Source organism: Prionailurus bengalensis, chromosome E4 (assembly GCF_016509475.1).
Source record: "Prionailurus bengalensis isolate Pbe53 chromosome E4, Fcat_Pben_1.1_paternal_pri, whole genome shotgun sequence".
Taxonomy (NCBI): Eukaryota; Metazoa; Chordata; class Mammalia; order Carnivora; family Felidae; genus Prionailurus; species Prionailurus bengalensis.
This window is the reverse complement of record NC_057360.1, coordinates 21,967,951-21,991,030: the sequence shown is the minus strand read 5'-3', so window position 1 is coordinate 21,991,030 and position 23,080 is coordinate 21,967,951. Positions and strand designations below refer to the sequence as shown.

Below are 23,080 nucleotides of genomic sequence, written 5' to 3'. Positions count from 1 at the left end.
TTCATATCAAACTGAGGTAAGACCTTGAGTGGAGTTGACTTAGCTCCACAAGATGATAGTTCACATTTTCTGTGGTAAGGAATCTAAGTTAATAATTTAAAAGACCTTTTCCCAAATGCTGCTGTGCTTAAATAAAGGGGCGAAGGGAGATAGCTACGGTGTTTTTGTTTTGTTTTGTTTTGTTTGTTTTTAATATAATTTATTGTCAAGTTAGCTAACATACAGTGTATATAGCGTGCTCTTGGTTTGGGGGGTAGATTCCCGTGATTCATCGCTTACATTCCACACCCAGTGCTCATCCCAACAAATGCCCTCCTCGATGCCCATCACCCATTTTCCCCTATCCCCCCCCACCCCACCCACCAACCCTCAGTTTGTTCTCTGTATTTAAGAGTCTGTTATGCTACAGTTTTGAAGAAGGTTTTTACATGGTAAGGGAAGCTAGAAAATCCACCCTTGCAGACCATCCACCTTCAGGCAATTAAGAGCCTATTTTCTGTGCTCGGTGAAAATGAAAATACTCAAGAAAGGAAATGTACATTTGATTTAATAGCATAAGTTAAGAAAAGTTGGACCACAATCTAACAGTAGACAAATTTCAAAATCACTCTTTGCTGGACTTAACTGGGGGGGCGGGGGGGGGGTGCGGGGAGGAAGAAGTGATACCCACACTTGACTATTTTGAAGCTGCTGCTTTGATACACTAGTCAGAAGTTGCCAGAGCTATTTACCATCTCAGAACAATTTGTTCACTTCACTCAGAAATTAGAAGTGTGTTTTGGCCAATAATCCTAAATTTATTTTGTAGCAGTCATTTTTCTTAATGGAAGTGTTTTCCAGATGTTGCCTAAGTCTAGTTGTCTGGGCCCTCTTCCAACAAATGAGGAAAGTTTGATTTCATAGCGTTGTCACTGTTGATTCTGTCTAACCTTTGGACTAATTGGTTCATCCCAATATATTTGCACTGATATATAAGACTTCCAGAACATTGGAAAAACTCACTATTGCTTTTATGGGTAAGTGTCAAAGTTAACTCGCTTCGTGGAATTAAATGTGTTTTCAATTCAATAGGGCTATGCTTTATTAAAGAAGTTTGAGAACAGTTTTTAAGGACAGGAGTAGGAAAGTTTTGAAAAGGATCACAGCTACACAATACACCTGTTGGAAGCTTACAAATTTATATGGAGAGTTAAGGGAAAGTTGGAATGATCACTCCTGTGTTTGTTAAATTAAATTTTACTGAAGCTGGTTATTTTTTCTCTGTAAGCTGGGATTTCAACCTTGCACTGTAAGTATATACTATAATTTAAATGGAGTTTGAGATAGGGCTGTTTTTCATTTGGGAGAATTCTAAAGTATTAACATGGACCATAACATGATTGAGATGGTGACTCACGATTTCTTCTGCATAAGATGGTGAAATATTTACAGTAGAATTAAAGCTCGTTATCTTTAAAAGTCTTGTTTCAAGAGTGGGATGGTTTTACCATTAAACCGCATTTTAAAAGTTACCGAAACACCGTAAGTAACATGGGCATAAATTAGTGGTGAGATTAAAGAGCAGTTTTCTGATGCTTTTCTTTTCTTTTCAGTGAGGTTTCGGTACCTGGAAACAGACATGGAGTGGAAAATACTTCCCATGTACTTGCTGCTGCTTTCTGTTTTCTTGATTCAGCAAGTTTCTTCTCAAGGTAGCTTAACCACCAAAAAGACTTATTTAACAACTGTTGCTAATCATTCTGTTTTGACTATTATGACAACAAAAGAAACAGACTTCTGAAAACGTACATTTGTTTGAATTTAATGTATAGTATAGTTTTAAAATTATGTAAAAGCATATGCAACATTTCTAAGCATTTTGGAATTCTTACTTTTTCTCATGTCTTATGAAACCTTTCAAGTTTGGGGCTTTTCTATAGACTAATTTTTGTACTCATTTTTGTGGTGACTCCAAAAGCTAAAAAAGAAACCACGGACACATGATAAAACTGTGCTATTGTGATACAGTATCATCAGATGAACTGAAAAGAATGACGTTTAAATGGCATGTAATTTTTGCTCACATGTTTCCAGTAAATTTAATGAGTATTTTACATCAAATAAATTATTGCTAGCTTCTTTCAGGATCTGTAGAACCAGGCACCATGGTACAGTGAGCATTGACAATGTTTCAAATGGCCTTGGATTAATCTTGAAAGTGCTCTGTTTCTTACAAGAACTATTCATCCAGGAATGGACTCTACTTGTGTGAATGTCATCTTATATTATAATATTGAACTATTCACAGTACTCTAAAAACTGTCCTGGATGAACAGTTCTTGTCATTGACATTTAGAGAATGTTAAGATATATCCAGTGCAATCACCTTAGCAAATGTCTCTAGCATGCGATCAAAGTTGATTAATGGCAATAATACTGAACATCGGATTTTCATATCCTTGTTTTTCTTTGATAAGCAAAACCTGAGAGAAGAAAAATCAAGGTGCATGCTTGTTATGGTGAAATTGCATTTATAAAATAGGCATTTCCAGGAAAATAGTTAAAATTCCCATAAACCTAAGCATGAGAGATAATCTCCTGACGTGGACATAGTTTCCGAATCACTAAGATAAGATGGAAAAACACATGGAAGCACATGTGAACGTTTAATAAGGAATCATGGCCTCTACACTATCTTCAGACTCCTCTGCTGTCTTACGATAGCATTACAAGGCTCACAACACTGAGAGCATTTCCTAATCTACCTTTCCTCTGGAATAAGATCAATTGTGCTCCAAAATGGTTTTACTCTCCTTTAAATGAATGAATGTAAAATTATCTTTAAAATTAACAGTGGTAAAAGTAGGACAATCACTTAGTCTATGAAAATAAATTTTCCTATAAAGATAATTGATTTCCTCATTCAGAAATCTGCTAATTAGGAAAGAATAGACTTTAATGTTGTGTTGTCTGCTTTTCTCGCCTTCTCAATTTCTCATTCTCTTTTTCCTTTATATATAATATATGTATTTATATACATACACTATATATGCGTTTTTGTATGTATTGTGCACATATGTACGCAAAAGGTTGTGGAAGTTGTCCTAATATCTACTATTTTCTTTGCATGTGAAGACTTTCAGTTTCCCAGACTCATTATTTTGAGATTTTTTCAGTGTGTTTCAACGTCCCTCTATGGATTTAGGACATTGCACCTGCCAATTTCTATTCCAGAGACGGATTCGATTGTTACATTTCTGTGGTTTTATCTCTCAGGAAGGTGTTTTCCAAATGACTTCCAGAAATATATTTGAGGATAGCTATGCTTTTGTTCATATTGTTGTTTTTTTCACCCAGAATAACTCTGACCTTTATATTCATGCCCAGATGCTATTTGAACAGTTATTTATTTTGTCTTCTCTGTATCTGTGGTTGTAAACATCTCACTTCCTCAACATTTAAAGAACCGGTTATCCTCACCAGTAAAAGGAGGAGGAAGCCCAGGGAAGTTTTTTGCTGGCCTAACCAGCTTGTTTTAAACTCAACATGAGGGATGAGAGGCAATGTGATTGGGTGGGAATAGTGTTGGCTTTAGAATCAGATATATCAGAGTTCAAGTTCTAGGTGACCATGTAACTTATTATCCAAATCAGGACACTTCGGAGAGTGAAAGAGGTCAGTATGAATAATTTATAGGTAACACATATTTATTATAGGTATTATAGGTAACACAATTTATCTGTAATACATATATCCTGGAACCATTAACTAACCCGGTATTCTTGAGCTAGTTATTAAAATCTCTGTGTTTCAGCTGCCTTATCTCTCAAAAGGGGCTACTAATACCCTCCTGGTAACAGTTTCATAAACATTAGAGATAACATATGACTGAGTGTCCAGCACAGAGATACAGAGATGCTCAATAAATGTCAACTAGTCATCATTTTAGCTGCAGCCTCAGTTGAGCTGTGGCCGCTCTCCGCACCACAACTCCCCAACCCCACTACTGCCCGAATATCACCCTCTTTATGCAAAGCCATTACCTTTGCCTCATTTTCAAAAGTGTATTTATCTTCTCAGTCTGGTGAAGAATGAAGTGGCATGATCAAGGTCACATCAGAGATCAGGCAAAGATCACCTGGACCCATTGCTAACCATCATCCCCAACCTTTTCCAATTGATAAAATTCTCCCTGACCAAATGGCTTTGTCCTCCTCATTAGACCCCTTCCTTTCTGTAAAGTGGTTTGGCCATGTTTACCCTAGTATTGTATAATTGTAGATTTACCAAGCTGTGCAGGGAGATGTGGGGAAGGGTATTCTAGAGATGCCACCTGCAACTGTGATTATAACTGTCAACACTACATGGAGTGCTGCCCTGATTTCAAGAAAGTCTGCACTGTGGGTAAGTCCTGACAGCTAGTGTCTCCCCTGCCAAGCAGCACTGTTCTGTGAGTCCCCTTGCAGCCCCTTCCAGTGCTGTTTCCACACTACTGCGCTTCTTTTTGCTTAAATGCCTTTCCCTTCCTTGCATAAATGTTGCAGCGTGCTGTACCTAAGGATGGTGTCAAAGCTCGTGACTCTTGGGGGAGGGAAGAGGAGGGAAGAGGAGGGGAACTCTGACAGGTGCACAAGGTTACTGACTAGTCCAAGTAAAATATCTTGTTGTAAATAGAGAATGCTGTGACTCAGGAGTCATCAAGTAAATAGTAATGAGTACTATTCACTTACCAATCAGAGATATAACTGCTTAGTGATGGGGTTCTTCCATAGCTTCATCAAAAGAATCCATGGATATAAAATAATCTTATCTACTGTTTGACTGTTTGATATAAACATGTTTCTAAATTGTCTGAAAAAAGTCACTTTAAGTACGAAGCATTAGTGTCTTATGAGGAATTTCAGTTAAAACCCAAAGGGTCGGAATTTTAAATGATGGGTGGTATTTCACCTGAATGCATTTTTAGATCATTTTGTTAACACGGGCATTTCATATCCAATTTATGAAAATTATCATTAAAAATGGTTCAAAGTTATGTTTACTTTAGAATTTGTATGTGAAGTTGATAAATATACCGCTGTACAATTATGTGTTGTTGAAGGTGATAATTTCAAACAGGCTTTGGTAAAGTTATTGTGTCTCTAACCAAGGCTTATTTTGAAATGAGCAAGTATAATCCATGCCACGGGATTAGGCTGTAATCTTTCAACGCCACATGTTGCCCAGTTCATCATAATAAAAGTCTCTGCGTTATAAATGATTTCTGAGCCTAAACAGTGACCCATCTATATTATGCCAGCTCTTTGGAATATTGTAGGATCTGAACATTCACTTAATAAGCATCTATTACAAAGCAGTGGTGTGACATGGAGAAGATGGGGGGATTTCCTATGAAGGGTTCCCACTTTTCCATTGTCCGTATGTGAAATGACTCAGCACTGGGGTGTCTCTTAGAGTCTTGAAAGGCAAGAGAAGCTTCCCTGAGGCACCTTATTTCCTTCCTGACTTCTCCACTTAGAAAACCGTGTATTTTCCAAATTTCAAATAAAAGACTCAGAAATGCACTTTTGGAAGTCTAGGCAGCTATAAGGTGGGAAATGGCTATCAGTACATGGGTGTGGCTGCATAATCAGTAATCTATGTTCTGTTTTGCTGTGGATAGAGCTTTCCTGTAAAGGCCGCTGCTTTGAGTCCTTTGCAAGAGGGAGGGAGTGTGACTGCGACTCAGAATGTAAGAAGTATGGCAAGTGCTGTTCCGATTATGAGAATTTTTGTGGAAAAGGTAAGCATCGTGGTATCAGTCAGCGCCTCTCAGTACAGCCCGATCTATGCACCTACCTTAGCTTTGCTGATAATGTCCAATATGCACTCCACCCAAGGACTTGATTTTACTGGCACAAGCCATTTCATATTAATTTTGCTTCACCAAGTTGAATTGATGAAGGAAAGCCTCTTCCAACAGCACTGCCTGGTTCTGCCAGTCTCCAGGAGCTCCAGAGATCGCTGGTTGAGGAATAGAGAGGATGGGGGCTGAGTGCACCTACTTTTTCCTCAGGTGTGGTTCAATTTCAGGTGCAATTAACAGTAACCAGCTCATTCCAGGATTTCTTGTTTCACCCTAATGGTGCTGACCCCACAAAGTCAGCAGTCCTTTGAGTTAGCTGTGCTTTTGGCTTCAGAGTTTTTGAGTGTATATTGAAGGACAGAATGACACAGCTTCTCTAAACTTGTAAATTTAGGAGTTTGATTAAAGACACTAAAGTTATAGGCAAACCTACCAAGAAGTTGTCAACCGTCTGTTGTATGTCCCTTCTCGTCTCTGGAGCCCATGGTCATCTCCATCTAAATCCCTGTGTGTGATAGAGTCAATAAAAAGGGATATTGCTCCATTTTAAAATCCTCCTCTCTGGTTATAGGTCCTGGAGAACTAATCTGAGAGTATAATAAAACTTCAGATTTTCCAAAACAGTTTAAAAAAGACTTAAATTATGAATTCCTTTCTTTACCAAATGTTTATTCTTAAATTATACTTTGTTGAAACAATGATATTTGTGAAGGTAAAAGTGAAAATAAGCATTGCTTGCATAATCTTATTCTATTTAAACAAGACTGTACGTCCTGCTTCTTTTGAACAGTGGAGAAATAGGGTAAAAAACTGTTTATCAGCATAGTTGAGGGATATTTCTTAACTGTTCAATGTTTTCATTGGAAAGCAGTCCAAAAATGATGGAGACAACACCCTCATAATCAAAAACTGAGTGTGGAGTTCCTGCAGCTTTCAGAAGGACCCATGATGAAGGATACATATTTATTCATTGCCCTGATAATGGTTTTGGCTGTGAAACAAAAAAGAATTTATTTTGGATGGAAGATGAGTGGGAAGGAAGGTTGGGTAGAGAGTGATGAAGCATTGAAAGAACGTGCTAAAGACCATACTACCGGGTGCTGGGTCAGATTACTTGAGGTTTAAGTAGGACTCAACAACAACAAATTTGATGAAGGTCATACTTCATTTACAGAATTCACAAAGATAGTCAGGGTCTCAAGTGAAAATAATGGAACCACCCAGAGCTTCAATACTTCATTTTTTACAAATAACAACTGAACCATCTTACAACACACCTCTTAGTTGTTTCGGGATTGCTATAGACACGGCTGGTAGGCATCTATACATTTCAAAATCATAGCGTTTCAAGCGCTGAAAAAATGTGGGTGAGAAAACAGTCCAAGAGGTTGTTTGGCTCAAGATTATGAGCTAGTACATGGCAGAACTGAGCTGTTTGGGGGAAGACAGAGGAAGGTGTGGGGTGGTCAGCTCACGGAGACTGCACGGGCAGGAGTTTCTGGGATGTTTAGTCAGAGCAGCAGGATTTATCACAACTCCCTCTACCCAGAACATCTCATTGTCCTCCGCTTTCTTATCCTCTAGAAGTCCCTTTCCTTTTCTTCTGGTTCCTAATGATCAAAACACGTCCCTTGTCTTCTCTTCTAGACACAGAAAGGGTAGGAGGACGGGTGAGAAAAGGTTTCAAAGATACACACCAAACCATTAACAGTTGTTTAACTTGGGGAAGGGCAACACATTTCGAGAAAAGCATGTGAAGGTGTGAACTGTTTACAAGACTAAATATTCATGTACAGCTTTTGTAATTAGAAAGAAGAAAGGTGGATTGGCATCATTTTATTTAAATGAATATGAAAACAGGACAAATGTACTTATTATATTTCTCTTTGTGAGAGCACAAATACCTGTCATTCACATGCAGTAATTATTTTTACCATCACAGAAGATTGGCATAAGGTATGGGGTTGAGTTGAGGGGTTTTTTTTGTTGTTGTTGTTTTGTTTTGTTTTAGGAGAGAGAGAGCGAGAAAGATTGGGAGAATCTTAAGCAGGCTCTATGCTTAGTGTGGAGCTTGATGCAGGGCTCGATCCTATGACCCTGGGATCATGCCCTGAGCTGAAATCAAGAGTCGGACGCTCAACTGACTGAGTCACCCAGGTGCCCCTAGAATCAGGTATTTTTTAGGCAGAGAAACACCTTCAGAAATCATCTAGAATAAATATCTCAATATGCAGATCTGAAAACAAAATTCAAGAAGGGTTAGTTCATTTGCCCAAGGTCACAAGGGTAGAGACTTGCAGGGCTAGGGCTGGAATTCAGGTTTATATTTTATAGCAATGCTCCTCAGAATTAATCACTTTGTGGTAATTAGTGTTAGGCTAAGGGCCTGCCTACACTGGTTTTCACCAGCCTCTATTCTTGAAGCCAGATGCGTCCATGCCTTTCACAGTTAAGAGTTGCTGATGAATGTCAACAAGATGTTAACTGACTTGTCTCGCTTGGCCTCAGTGCATAATCCCCCATCACCATCTTCAAAGACTGTACCTCCAGCTCCAGGAGCATCTCAAACCATCAAATCAACAACCAAACGTTCACCCAAATCACCAAACAAGAAGAAGACTAAGAAAGTTATAGAATCAGAGGAAATAACAGAAGGTAGGAAGATGACAGATGTAATAAAAGGTTTTGAGATGGACTAAGCTGTAGGTGAACTACTTTTAAAAGACTCTTCATAGAAAAAGGGAATCATATGAGTCATGAAAGGCTTATTACACTTTTTTAAAAAGTGTGTTTTAAGTCAAAGTTTAAGCCAAATTATAAACCCTCAGATATTTTTCTTACAACTGAACCCAGCATGGGTGTAGGTTACAGTAATCAGAAGACAAATCTCATTGGGAAAAAAAAGCCCAGATCTTCTGCAGAATAATTAGATTCTGTGAGACATGGGGAATTTGAGAGAAAGTAATATATATTGCTAGTATCTGTGATAAGCTTAGCTACCTGGCTTTTAACTGACAAATTTAAAGAGCAGTTGATCATATTACTGATAAATTAAAAAAGCAGAACACGGACATTTGCAGAGCAGTCAAATGTTTTTTGCTTTCAATTGCAGTTGGTGTGATCAACCTTTTTATTTGATTTATAGAACATTCTGTTTCTGAAAATCAAGAGTCTTCTTCCTCCTCTTCCTCTTCCTCTTCAACTATTCGGAAAGTCAAGTCTTCCAAAAATTCAGCTGCTAATAAAGAATTAAAGAAGAAACCCAAAGGTTTGAGCATTGATAAAGATCAAAGACTATATCAATGCCATATTAAAAATAATTCTCTAAAAGCAATGCGTGTTGGTAGAATGGTTTGAGGGCATTTCAATACTTGGGGCATGTATAGATTTATAAAAATAATTTGTAAAAATTATTTTAGAAGATACTAATGAGAACTTCCTATAGGAAACTAGTGCAGAGCAGCTAAGAAAGCACTCTTAAAACCAAGGATAAGAAGATGCTATAGCAGCAGCTCTGGAAACACAGGATGGCACCGGAGATGATTATTTATGGTTTTGATTTTCATTCCTGTCTATCTGATATCATTTTTCTTTCTTCTCCTTCCTCTGTGTTCCTTGTGGTTTTTGCTTTCCCTTTTATTTTTCCTTATTTTATTTTGCACACATTTATATGCTGCTTTAAGTGTTTTAAAACGTTAATCCATTAAAGTCTCATACACATCTCTGGGAAAGGCAATATTATCCACGTTTTACAGATACTTTTTATTATTTTTCTAATAAGTTATGTCATATCTGGCTGATTTTTTTTTTTTTTTTGTAGTAGAGACTGTCCCACAGAGTAGGCTATTACCTCCTAAAAAAAGATTCCTTTTGTTCTTTTTTTTTTTTTTTAATTTCCTGAAATTCTAAAATACATTCTCTTTCTCCAGGAAATACTGAATATTGGATACTGGAGTTTCAAAGAACTCTATTTCCTGGGTGGTTGTTATTTCCCCTGAAGCCTTTACTCTGGCAGAATAGCCAAATAGTCTTTGAATCATCCAGAGTCTTGCATACAATGCAAGTGCAATACAAGTTTGTTAAATGGAACTCCTCTCAGGGATGAGCTCTTGATGTGCTCTTTGGGTAGCTGCTAGGAGAAATCCTGTTCAACAAGGTCTTTGGCTGCCATGGCATCCTAATCCCCTCTCTGTATCCCCTGGGCTGCTGAGTTTAGGTGGGCAGAGGAAAGGGAAGAGCTAACAGCCGTGTGTATGGAAACAGATTAGTAGGGACCGCTGGAGTGACTGGAACAGATTCCTGGGGTGTAGTTGTAGAGGCTTCCGAGGCCAATTGGTACAGTTAATCTTGAAGATGTTGGAACTAGGTTTCCAGAAGGAAGAGTGCAGCACTCAACAGTGTGAAGTAAAAGGAGTGGAGGAAGTGAGAGGCAAAGAACATTAATATAAAGAGATGAATTCGTGTAGTTGATCATGTTGGTGATTTCAAAGTTGCCACTTGTTTCTATACATTAATAGTATAGACTTTTACTTGTGCTTTTTCATCCCTTCTCATCAATTCCCTAAAATAGCCCAATCAGATAAGTTAATCATTTCCCATTTTACAACAAATTAATGAATTACAGGTTAGCAATTTGCCTACAGATAAAGCAGTTTGATCAGCTATCAACACAGCTAGCTGGTAAGGACGAGCTCCTTAGGTCATTATGGAAAACTATTCAAAAGTAAAAAATGTGCATTTTTTTTTTCTAGTAAAAGATAACAAGAAGGAAAAAACTCCTAAAAAGAAACCTAACCCTGAACCACCAGTTGTAGATGAAGATGGAAGTGGACTGGACAATGGTGACGTCAAGCTCACCACGACTCCTGACATTCCTACCACCCAACGCAATAAAGTTACCACACCTCCCAAGATTACAACAGTCAAACCGACAAATCCAAAACCCAGTCTTCCACCTAATTCTGATACACCCAAAGAGACATCTTCAACGAGTGAGGAGACAGCAGTTGAAACTAAAGAGACTCCTATAACGAATAAACAGACTTCAAATAGAGAAAAAGAGAAGACTACTTCACCTAAAGAGAAACAAAGTGCAGAGAAAATACCTGCTAAAGATTTTATACCCACATCCAAAGCTCCTAGTACATCTACACCAAAAGCTGAAACTACAACCAAATCTCCTGCTCCCACGACCACCAAGAAACCTGTTCCCACTACCCCCAAGAAGCCTGCACCCACCACCAAAGAGCCTGCACCCACCGCCCCCAAGAAGCCTGTACCCACCACCAAAGAGCCTGCACCCACCACCCCCAAGAAGCCTGCACCCACCACCAAAGAGCCTGCATCCACCACCCCCAAGAAGCCTGCACCCACGACCAAAGAACCTGCACCCACCACCCCCAAGAAGTCTGCACCCACGACCAAAGAGCCTGCACCCACTACCCCCAAGAAGCCTGCACCCACGACCAAAGAGCCTGCACCCACCACTCCCAAGAAGCCTGCACCCACGACCAAAGAGCCTGCACCCTCCACCCCCAAGAAGCCTGCACCCACCACCAAAGAGCCTGCACCCACCACCCCCAAGAAGCCTGCACCCACGACCAAAGAGCCTGCATCCACCACCCCCAAGAAGCCTGCACCCACGACCAAAGAGCCTACACCCACCACCCCCAAGAAGCCTGCACCCACGACCAAAGAGCCTGCACCCACTACCCCCAAGAAGCCTGCACCCACCACCAAAGAGCCTACACCTACCAAGGAGTCTGCACCAATGGCCCCCACGGAGCCTGCACCCACCACCCCCAAGAAGTCTGCTCCCACCACTCCTAAGGAGCCTGCATCCACTACCACCAAAGAACCTCCACCCACAGCCCCCACGGAGCCTGCACTCACCACTCCAAAGGAGCCTACACCCACTGCCCCCAAGGAGGCTGCACCCACCACCCCCAACAAGCCTGCTTCTATTACCACCAAGGAACCTGCACCCACAGCCCCCAAGGAGCCTGCACCTACCACCCCCAAGGAACCTGCACCCACGGCCCCCAAGGAGGCTGCACCCACCACCCCCAACAAGCCTGCTCCTACTACCACCAAGGAACCTGTACCCACGGCCCCCAAGGAGCCTGCACCTACCACCCCCAAGGAACCTGCACCCATGGCCCCCACAGAGCCTGCACCCACCACTCCCAAGGAGCCTGTACCCACAGCCCCCAAGGAACCTGCTCCCAGCATTCCCAAGGAGCCTGCACCCATGGCCCCCACAGAGCCTGCACCCACCACTCCCAAGGAGCCTGCACCCACAGCCCCCAAGGAACCTGCTCCCAGCATTCCCAAGGAGCCTGCACCCACCGCTCCCAAGGAGCCTGCACCCACCGCCCCCAAGGAGCCTGCACCCACGGCCCCCAAAGAACCTGCTCCCAGCATTCCCAAGGAGCCTGCACCCACGGCCCCCAAAGAACCTGCTCCCAGCATTCCCAAGGAGCCTGCACCCACGGCCCCCAAAGAACCTGCTCCCAGCATTCCCAAGGAGCCTGCACCCACGGCCCCCAAAGAACCTGCTCCCAGCATTCCCAAGGAGCCTGCACCCACGGCCCCCAAAGAACCTGCTCCCAGCATTCCCAAGGAGCCTGCACCCACGGCCCCCAAAGAACCTGCTCCCAGCATTCCCAAGGAGCCTGCACCCACGGTCCCCAAGGAGACTGCTCCCACCACCACCAAGGAGCCCATCCCCAAACTTCTCAGGGAGCCCACTCCAGCTTCTCTTGAGACACCTGCTCCAACCAACTCAGAGGGCTCTACTACAACCACCATGGAGCCTCCCACTACTCCCGAAAACCCTGCTGAATCAACTCCTGAGTTTCCCAAAGAACCCACACCAAAGGCTCTTGAAAACAGTCCCAAAGAACCTGTTATACCTGTAACTGAGGCTCCTGGAGTGACCACACCTGAAATCACTACAACAGCTAAAGACAAAACAACAGAAAAAGACATACACATGACACCTGGAATTATGGTCGCTGTACCTACATCAACTCCGACAGAAGAAAAGACCACTGATTCCAAAACAAGAACAACCACACAAGTAACATCAGCCACATCGTCCAAAAATACTCCTCAAGCCACAACTCTTGCACCCAAAGTAATGACTACAACAAAAAAGGCAACTACATCTGAAGAGACTATGAATAAACCTGAAGAAACCACAGCTGCGCCAAAAGACAGAGCTAATCCTAAAGTGTCAACTCCTAAATCCCAAAAGCCAACCAAAGCACCAAAAAAGCCCACTTCTACCAAAAAGCCAAACACGATACCTAAAGGGAGAAAACCAAAGACTACACCAACTCCCCCAAGGATGACTACATCGACAGTGCCCAAATTACACCCCACCTCTTCCACAAAAGCCATTCTCCAAACTACCACCAGCCCCAACCAAACACCTAACTCAGAAATAGTTGAAGTAAATCCAAATAAGGATGGAGATGCTGCAGGAGAAAAACCTCACGTGATCCTCAGGCCCCCTGTGTTAACTCCTATATTTATCCCAGGCACGGATATCTTAGTGAGAGGATCCAATCAAGACATTGCCATCAACTCCATGCTTTCAGGTAACAAGCATCAGTTACTTTGTTTTAAAATTGGTAATGTTAACTTAAATTTATTTGGACCAGAATGCCAAGTTAGTATCACTCTATTGAAGTACATTATCTAGAATCCTGAACTTGTTAACTTGTGGAGTTTTACAGCTTCTCCATAGGTAAGTAGAGGAGTAATTGTAGTAAGGTTATTTGGTCTTTGGAAAATCATGTAATAACCTAGTGTGCTAGGAACTTAGTGCATCTGTGTCTATATGCAGACACAGTGTATAGAATGTCAAAAATACTTAAGTGGAAGTCTATCCTTAAAAGAGTATAACGCAAAGCAAAAACCTGCAATATTATTCTTTACCAAACCAAGTCTCAAAGGCAAACCGAACTGAAAAATGGAATTTTGTGTTGGGATCAAACATCCTATAATTATCTAATACATGTAGATAATGGGTAACCTGGCCTATTCCAATTCGTAACTTATTTTTATATATTACTTTTTGAATAATGATCACTTTTAAGTAAACCAATTATGAAATCTCTCTCTTCTTTTTCATTTTTGAAATACACACACCTCCCACCAGTCCCTTCAAAGGCTGAGGAAAAGGTGAACAGAGGAAAACAACACTGTGGGAGGATTTGAAAAGAATGTGAACACTTTTCGCATTTTCTTTTATCTTGGCTTAATTTTTTGTTTTAGATGAGACTAATTTATGCAACGGTAAGCCAGTAGATGGGCTGACTGCTTTGCGCAATGGAACATTAGTTGCATTTCGAGGTGAGCTATGCACGTATTTCTTTTTCTGCTCTTCATTTTGTTCTTGGCATTTGGGAGAACCAAAGAAAAGTGGAAGTTTGGGTTAAGCTTTCTGGAGGGAAACTGATTGATGAACGTACCTCACACAGTATTACGAGAACCTGAGAGTAATAACCAAAATATAAGATTAACAAAATTGGACATATTGGGAGAGACAAACAAAACAAAGAACTTGAAGAGATACTACTAAGATTTTTTGTTCCATTAGAATGAAAAGGTAGTTCATAGTTTGATTTCATATCAAATGAAATGACATCAGGATTTGTATTACCTGCTCTATTTTACTTGAAAATAACATCTTGATTGTGATGTTTTCTACAGTGCTACATTGTGTGTGAGTGTAACAGAGCAGCAGTTACTTCCTGTTAATTCTCTGCTGTGCCTTCTGCTGGTCCAGTCCTCTAATATTTTGATTAAATCTGACCGGAAACAAATCATAGACTAGCACAGTAGAGGCTAAAGAGATTTTGGCAGTCATTGAATTATAACTCCTTGGTTCTAAAAGGTAAAGAAATGGAGAGAGAAGTGACTTTCTGTTAAGTCACAAAGCCAGAAGTTTCTAGGGAAACTGGAAAATTAAAATATTTCAAAGGCTTGAACTTCAGACTTGAGAAATCTCTACTCTCAGAAATGTTCAAATACTAACTATACTAGTCCTCATGGTATTGACTAAACTTGTCATGTAATGCTTATTTATTCAATCTGTTCTTACGATAGACTAAATTTTTTTTATTTTGGTTTCTTTATTGGGATTCATTCAGCTTATAGGCTGATAGATCACTTTCAATTTTAGGTCATTATTTCTGGATGCTAAGTCCATTCAGTCCACCATCTCCAGCTCGTAAAATTACTGAAGTTTGGGGTATTCCCTCCCCCATTGATACTGTTTTTACTAGGTGCAACTGTGAAGGAAAAACTTTCTTCTTTAAGGTAAGAAAAATATCTTTTTTCAGAGAAATCAGCAACAAGCTATTCTTTATTATAACAGCATAAATCAGCTTAACCTCTACTTCAGAAGGGTCTCCATATTTTATTAAGCTATTCTATCATCAAAATTTAATCTGAAAAGTTAACAACTTGGTAACATTACAGGCTAATTTATTCACTTAATGAAGTTAAAACTTTCTCCCTATATTTAAGTCTAAGAATGAATCCCTAACCTTTTTATTCCGAAGCTGTTAACATTATTTCCTCTGTTGAATTATCAGGATTCTCAGTACTGGCGTTTCACCAATGACATAAAAGATGCAGGGTATCCCAAACAAATTGTAAAAGGATTTGGAGGACTAAATGGAAAAATAGTGGCAGCTCTCTCCATAGCTAAATACAAGGAAAGACCTGAATCTGTGTATTTTTTCAAGAGAGGTATGTGTTACATAATTGACAAGATTACAAAACTTTTAAGAGTTGATTTGTCTGGGAAATTTTATTAAATATTTTCATTTATTACTGGGTTTACTGTCAAAAGATCTTTAATGGCTGGAATCAGATATTTTCAATGAAAAAACTGAGGACAGGAAAGAGTATTTAGAGCTCTCAGCATACAAATTACAATTTCATTTGAATGTTCAGGTCCTTAATGTAAGTGTCATCATTTACTTTCAAACAAAGTTAAATATACAAATATACAATTTGTTGGTTTTGTTCATTCAGGAAGGATTTCAGGACTCAGTAATTATTTTATAATACCCTTGGACTAATGGTCATTAATGTCTGGACATACTTTATGAAAGACCTTGATCATTTCCTCTATCTTGCAAAAGCTCTTTTCCACCTTTTCGGAGGATTAAGCTTAATTTTCATTATTATATGTGATTTTCTAATACATAATAGGTGGCGGCATTCAGCAGTATATTTATAAACAGGAACCTGTCAGAAAGTGCACTGGTAGAAGGCCTGCTATCAATTATTCAGTGTATGGAGAAACAACACAGGTTAGGAGACGTCGCTTCGAACGCGCCATAGGACCTTCTCAAACACACACCATCAGAATTCGCTATTCACCCATCAGAGTCTCTTATCAAGACAAAGGTAATGTTTCTCACTGTGTTAAAAATTCTTGCACATGAAATAGATGTAATACAGTTTCTTACAGAATGAAGCTTATTGAATGCAGTGACTAAATAGCTCTAATAATTTAAAGCGTATTGATGTAAAACATCAATCCAACTCAGCGGAGGACCAGATCAATACTTTCTTTGTGTGTGTGAGTAAAGAAATGTTTATTCAGGTTTGTTCATTGTAATTAATACCACTTATCAGGTACCTCTTACCAAGAACATTACATACAAATCTGTAAACCTCAGAAGAGTCCTGTAAGGTAGGTATTTGTACCATGTCAGAGAGAGCAAAAACTAAGGCACAACTCGCCCAAAGTAGTGCTACTAAGTCACCAAACTGCGATTCAAACCCAGGTCTGCCTAATATCTGCTCTTTCCTATAGTACATTGCTTTTCAGTCTGATACCTTTAAATCTACAGGTTTCCTCCATAATGAAGTTAAAATGAGTTTATACTGGAGAGGATTTCCAAATGTGGTTACTTCAGCTATAGCACTGCCCAACACCAGAAAACCTGATGGCTATGATTATTATGCCTTTTCTAAAGGTAAGCTATTAAGTAAAATCTTCATAGGTTCTTACAGATGTGCTCTAATCTCTGAAATAATATAATTAAAGCAAAACCACGAGTGTTCAATGGTGACTAAAGATGAGAAGTTAAACTATACTTATTCTAATTGCTCTGAAAAAGAGAAAGTTTAGATTTTCACTTTATTTTCAATTGAACTGAATGTGCTACAATTCAATTCTGTACTATCCTTCATGAGATTAAAGCCTAGTATAATAAAACATATTACTTGAGTAAAACTGCTACTAAAAACAGTATTTTACTTCTACTGCTTGTGGCATTTATAGGAGGTCTTGTGCCACAAAATATTACTGATTTGCATCACTACACAGTCATGAAGATCACAAAGAAGTTGAGAAACTAACTTTATTAATTCAATTATATTACCTGGGGCACTTTTCTTAGAAAAATTCAGAAATCTAAGTTATTCTACCTATATAAATGTCAAAAATATTTTTAAAGGATAAAACAAGTGAATAATTTTTTAGACTTAGTTTTTCTCAAATTCTTACCGTGAAAAGGAGAGATGAACCTAATTTTATGGAAAGATGGTGAAAGGTCAGTATGGGAAAGCAATTTTATTTTTGTAAATTCAAATTAATCAATCTAAACATTTCTGATATTAAATTGACAAACACTGTCTTTGAGTGTAATAATAAAAAAAAAACCCCTATTTTTAGTTCAGGTGTTTTGTTTTCTTTTTAATTAAAAAAGGATTTCTCTTTTATTTAGATCAATACTATAACATCGATGAACCAAGTAGAACAGCAAGAGTCATTACTACTCGTTCTGGGCGGACCTTGTCCAATGTCTGGTACAACTGTCCTTAGACCCACGGGCAAAGGAAGAATCGACTAATTAAAATGAAGAAAAAAATGAAAAATTTTGACACTGAAACACATTTTATTAATAAAGAATGTTGAGAGAAGCATACTGATTTAAATACAAAAAGGTTTTTAATCTTGACAACCATTACACTAAAACAGGCTTGGACAATCTTATTCACAATTATTACAGTTTACAGGATATTTAATTAATATTTCCTCTATTTATTCCTCCTCTCCCTCCCATTGCATGGCTCACACCTATAAGAGAAAAAAATAACCAAACTGAATGCATCTTTTAAGAAGTTAGCTCAAAACTGGAGTATTCACTTACCCTAGGTCATTATAAAAATTGTTTTCAATATCAAATATCTAGGTATATAAATATAAAACTGTGTTAGACATTTGACATCTTCAGTGAAAATTAGTACAATTAGATTATTATTTTCATGACATGAATACAATCTTTAATGTTTACCTTAGAAGACACATTAAAAATTTTAATTTTTTTAACTAAACAAAGTCACAAAGCTTTATTCTGTAGTGTAAGAAGTATAACAATAGGCAGAGACGTAACAAATGACTATCTAGTACTATAACACTTCAGCTTCTCAAAATCTTTACTTTTAATTCAAGGAAGAAATGAATAAATATGAATTCTAAGTACATATTCATTATATACCTATAGTTTACAAATCTTTCTGCAAGAAGCTTACAGGTTAGTAAACATCACATGCTCAATGTGTAATAATTTAATCAATCCTTGAACATTAAAAAAACCTAGATACAGTTGGAAGTTTAAGGATTAGAAAACTTGTTCCGTGTATTACTATCATACATCCTATCATGTAATCAATATGTCAGAAATTTACCTCTCTGTCTGTTAAACTGACGACCACGGACACCTTGTCTCAATGTTGTCTGAAGTCTTACTCGTCTGAAAGGCTTTGGTTGACTACTGCTAGTATCTAAGGAAAAAAAAAACGCATTAAAATATAAGAAAGCAGGTTAAAAAATAAGAAAAGCATTTACAATGACAAAATCTAGTTACTAAATGCATGGATAAATGCAGAGGTGTCCACTTGTTTCAGTATTTAAAAGTTGTTTCATTTTTAACAAGGGACGTTTAACAAGCAAAAGAGTAAAATGTAAAAAAAAAATTTCCTTATTAAAAAGAGTGCTTGAGGTTTTTCATTCATTCACTCCACTCATTTGATAAATATTCACTTGGTGCCTATCCAGGTATCACTGTGCTAGAAGGTGAGGACTACAATAAAATACCACATATCACCTCCCTCAGGAAATAACAGTCCCCTACACTATAATGTGATCATTATCTGAATCCTCTCGTTTCCAGACACCCCAAATCCAATCATTAGCAAATCTTGCCAGCTCAAATTTATCCCCAAATCTGACCTCTTCTCACAAATTAAACTCTACCAGCCTGTCTAAACATCACTGTCTTAACCCTGAATCAGTACGATATCCTCCAAACTTTCTCCTTCTTTCTGCCCATTACACATTTTCAAATCTCTTATTTACACAGCAGCGAAACTGATACTGTTAAGTCCTTATTACTACTCTGTTTGAAGCCCTCTAAAAAAGCTTCCTAAATCCAGGGTACCCGGGTGGCTCAGACAGGTTAAGCATCTGACTCTTGATCTCACCTCAGGTCATCTCACGATTCGTGAGATTGAGCCCCATGTTGGGCTGCACACTGACAGCACAGAGCCTGCTTGGGATTCTCCCTCTCCCTCTCTCTTTGCCCCTCCCCCACTTATGTGCGTGTGTACACACACACACACACACACACACACACTCTCTCTCTCTCTCTCTCTCTCTCTCTCTCTCAAAATAAATAAATGAACTTAAAAAAAAGAAAAGCTTCCTAAATCCATGAAAGCCAAAGCAATTATGATGATCTATTGGGCCTCTCCCCCGGTGCCTCTCTGGTCTTCCTGTGCTCTAACCACATTGGCCTCCTGGCTGACCTTGAATATACCACAATGCTGTCTTAGGGACTCTGCATCTGCTAGATCTCTCACCTGGAACACTCTTTTTCCTCAAAACTGCACAGCTTTGCTACCTTACCCTTTCCAGGTCTTTACTGAAATGTCATTTTCCTAGTAATGCTTTCTTTTGCCTGGCACATGGTGGGCACTGAAATATTTACTGACCAAATGAACAATTGCTCAGATGAGGTGGCTTAGTGTTTTATATTACCAAAAAATGTAGACATCCTAATTTCATAGCATACTACATAAGGGAACAAAAACCCTATCTTCTTATGCAAGCCCTGGTAAGATACAACTAGTGCCCATTCTACAGTTGAAAAGAATTCTCATGGGACATTAGAATATAATTGGAGAAAGAGCACTTCAGTAATTCTATTATTAATAATTCTGATAATTATGATACTTGAACCCTGTGGACTGTAATGCATTGAGTTATATAGTTTATATACATTTCTAATTTGACTACAAGATTAATTATGACCATCCATACTTCATAATAAAATAAATGTGCAGGCATTTAAAGTTACTAGCTGTTAAAAGGGATCTGAGCCTTGGGATGTTGGCTCATCGGTTGATGTGTCAGAGAAAAGCAGCTGATAGGCAGAAAAGATCTTGAGATAGTAAAGTCCCATAACTGAAAAAAGTAATAACTGAGCAGATCTTCCACAGAACATGAAGGTTCCATGGCAGAATTTGAGAATTACTACTATAAACAATTCAAAATAAAAATAATCAGAGTGGATGATGGGTACTATATTTCTTCAATAATAAAAGTAATTCCGTACCTAAAAACTGTAAGACAGATAAGTTAGTACAGCGTATTATTTTAAAAGTGGAGTCCCTGAAGCCAAACTTCTTGAGTTTGCATCCTGGCTTGCCCATTATTTATTAGCTATGTACTATGGCAAAGTTATTCAACATTTCTGTGCCTCAGTTTCCGTATGAGTGATTACCATGTTGGTTTCATGTGAGAATTAAATAAATACATGTAAAGGGCTTAAACATGGTCTGATACACATAAGTGCTCAATAAATGTTACTTTTTTAAGAATACCAGATAAATAGTTTCTATTGTAGGAAAGATACATAAAATAGCCTTTTTCAAAGTTAATGTCATGTACTTGAAAAGAAAGCCAAACTTTGAAATTATTTACATCAGTAAATTTCAAATATTTTTTGAGCAACAGTCCTCCTACCCTTCAACTCTTCAAATCCAATCTCATGTCAGAACCCCCAAATGTAGAACAAATAACATGAAGCTGCTTTGTTTTCAAGAGGCAGGAGATGTGAAGTATTGCTCCCTAGCTTCCTTCCCAGTAACCAATCCCTCACAGCCCTGCCGCACCTCCAGGACAACCACGTCTTTAATATACCTGATGTCTCCTTTAATGAAATACAATTTCCATTTTAAATAAGGCATTTTAAACTCAGGGAAAAAAGAGAATTATCAATTTGTTACCGATAAAATTGTCTTTTGCAAACAAGTTTGATGTATCGAGTTGTGCTGTATTCAAGAGCAGGAACTTACCTACAGAAGAACTGGAAGGAGGATCCTGACTGGTGGAAGGAAGATCTGACTCATCAGATGCCTGAACAGGTTCTTCTTCCTGCTGGCTATCAATTTCTAGGCCTGCTTCTGAACTAATACTAAGAAAGGAAAATAAAAATTGATTGGTAGAAAATACAAGCTGATCTTTGAGGTATCCAAAATTGTTCCCAACCTCTTTTTGATATAGTTTATCACTTAAATAACCCCAAGTTCCCCCTAACTCAAGATTGTAGACTCTGACATTGATAATGGTTTATTTTTTTTTTAAGGGGGCAGAGGAAAAGAGAGCTCAAGTTGCTTTTTCCTTATTCCTCTCTCACCAGGACATGTTCCAATTTTAGTTTCTGCTTCCTTTCTTTGTCGTTTTTTTCTTTGACAAAGGATGTGCACATTCTTGACATTCATAAGAGATATTACCGAGATCTTGAAATCTCAAAACAACTTTCTAGGAAAGCAGAACACTAAAATAATTTACAAGTCACAACTATAAACAACTAATTCACCAGGGGCTCTAGCCCAGATGAGACATGCTGTGGGTATGTGATTTCCTGGCTCAATGACTATAACTTCACCACTCTCTCTACCACTCAAAAAAGCACATCAAAACGCAAGGAAGGGAGGTAACAATACAAAAGCACTTTGAATCTGCTCCAGTATTATCATCTGCAAATTTTAGTACAGTCATTAGTAATAATGTATCTGAAAGATGTCTTTCATAACTATGTGTTGAAGTTGAGAAGTGCTAATGAAGTGTAAAGTGCATGGGGCTGAAGTCAAGGGTCAAATCCAGTCTAAGCCAGTTACCAGTGGCCTAAGCAAGTTATTTTAACATGCTCTGAGTCTGGGCTTCCTCATTGTAAATTGGAGATAATACTTTGTAGAGATTTTGTGTGGGTCAGAAACAACATATATAAAGCAACTTGTATACATGGTATGAAATTAATGACAGCTAGTATTCCCAGCAGGGTGTATAACCTCAAAATTAGCAGCACTGTGTTACAGCATAATAATAAGCCTGCTTTTTCTCTCATATGCTAGAAGTGGCCTATAATTATGCTAAGAAAATACTGCTAAATAAAACAAAATCTTTGAGCTCTACCTAGGAAATCTGGGTGCTAGTTCTAGCTATGCTTCTATGAAGTAGTTCAACTTTTTTATTTTATAAAGAATTAGGTTCTGCCTTGAAAGTTAAAACTTTTCCAAGACCATGGTCTAGTGCTTCTTTGCATTAAATTACTCTACTCCCTCTGGGGTGCCTGGGTGGTTCAGTTGATTAAGTGTCCAATTTCAGCTCAGCTCATGATCTCATGGTTCTTGAGTTCAGCCCCGCATTGAGTTTTGACAGCTCAGAGCCTAGAGCCTGCTTTGGATTGTATGTCTCCATCTCTTCTCTCTCTGCCCATCTCCCACTCACACTCTCTCCCTCAAATAAACGTTAAAACATTTTTTTAAATAAATTACTCTACTCCCTTGACTTAAAAAATACAGATGATGTGTCATGAAATACTTTTGTTAAACTTTGTTTATAACTGATGTATTAAAAAAATGTTGTCAGGTCTTAAAAACTACTAGAAGTTTCTAATTTTTAAGAAGTCAGTATTTCAGATATCAAGTTCTAAAGAATGAATAAATGAGGTTCACTCAAGAGCCCACTACAAAATGGAAAGTGAGCCATTTCCAAATTTTCACAGAAAGACTTCTTACTTAGAGAAAAGTTCAAGCAGCTACATTAATGCAAGGGTACCAGTGACTTTAAAGAAAAGACTGTTCTAGAATACATCACGTAATTTTCAGGGAGATAAACATTTTAAAAATTACTTGTCTGCTGCAGTAACATCCAAG

The 23,080-nt window shown here is 38.6% G+C and overlaps 2 protein-coding genes across 7 annotated transcripts in view; one reads left to right on the top strand and one right to left on the bottom strand.

Annotated features, from left to right (window-relative positions):
* The first annotated feature begins 988 nt into the window (after nt 1-988).
* On the top strand, nt 989-17,784 carry PRG4 (proteoglycan 4). Of its 4 annotated transcripts, XM_043568038.1 has the most exons (13): nt 994-1,016; nt 1,593-1,691; nt 4,261-4,383; nt 5,642-5,761; nt 8,333-8,479; nt 8,970-9,092; nt 10,576-13,428; nt 14,108-14,185; nt 15,018-15,154; nt 15,433-15,589; nt 16,058-16,255; nt 16,705-16,830; nt 17,584-17,784. In XM_043568038.1, exons 1-13 carry the CDS (start codon nt 1,013-1,015, stop codon nt 17,679-17,681), a joined length of 4,263 nt encoding a protein of 1,420 aa, XP_043423973.1. In that variant the 5' UTR covers nt 994-1,012; the 3' UTR covers nt 17,682-17,784. The 4 variants fall into 4 exon arrangements, with proteins under 4 accessions (XP_043423976.1, XP_043423973.1, XP_043423975.1 ...); XM_043568039.1 differs by lacking the exon at nt 4,261-4,383 and having other exon boundaries at nt 998-1,016; XM_043568040.1 differs by lacking the exons at nt 8,333-8,479; nt 8,970-9,092 and having other exon boundaries at nt 996-1,016.
* TPR (translocated promoter region, nuclear basket protein) overlaps nt 17,735-23,080 on the bottom strand; it is a 65,769-nt gene continuing 60,423 nt past the window's right edge. For 2 of the 3 annotated variants that reach the window (XM_043568035.1, XM_043568036.1), the window contains exons 49-51: nt 21,218-21,336; nt 18,548-18,643; nt 17,735-17,936 (exon numbers count right to left, since the gene is read on the bottom strand). In XM_043568035.1, the coding sequence (XP_043423970.1) occupies nt 17,881-17,936; nt 18,548-18,643; nt 21,218-21,336 (271 nt within the window). In that variant the 3' untranslated portion in view covers nt 17,735-17,880. The remainder of the gene's footprint in view (nt 17,937-18,547; nt 18,644-21,217; nt 21,337-23,080) is intronic. The other variant, XM_043568037.1, reaches the window with a different exon arrangement.

Bases quoted from the DNA above. Each gene is read 5' to 3' on its own strand.
- PRG4 (XM_043568038.1), top strand. The intron at 9,093-10,575 runs GTTTGAGCATTG...TTTTTTTTCTAG, and splicing joins ATTAAAGAAGAAACCCAAAG to TAAAAGATAACAAGAAGGAA. The intron at 16,831-17,583 runs GTAAGCTATTAA...TCTTTTATTTAG, and splicing joins TTATTATGCCTTTTCTAAAG to ATCAATACTATAACATCGAT.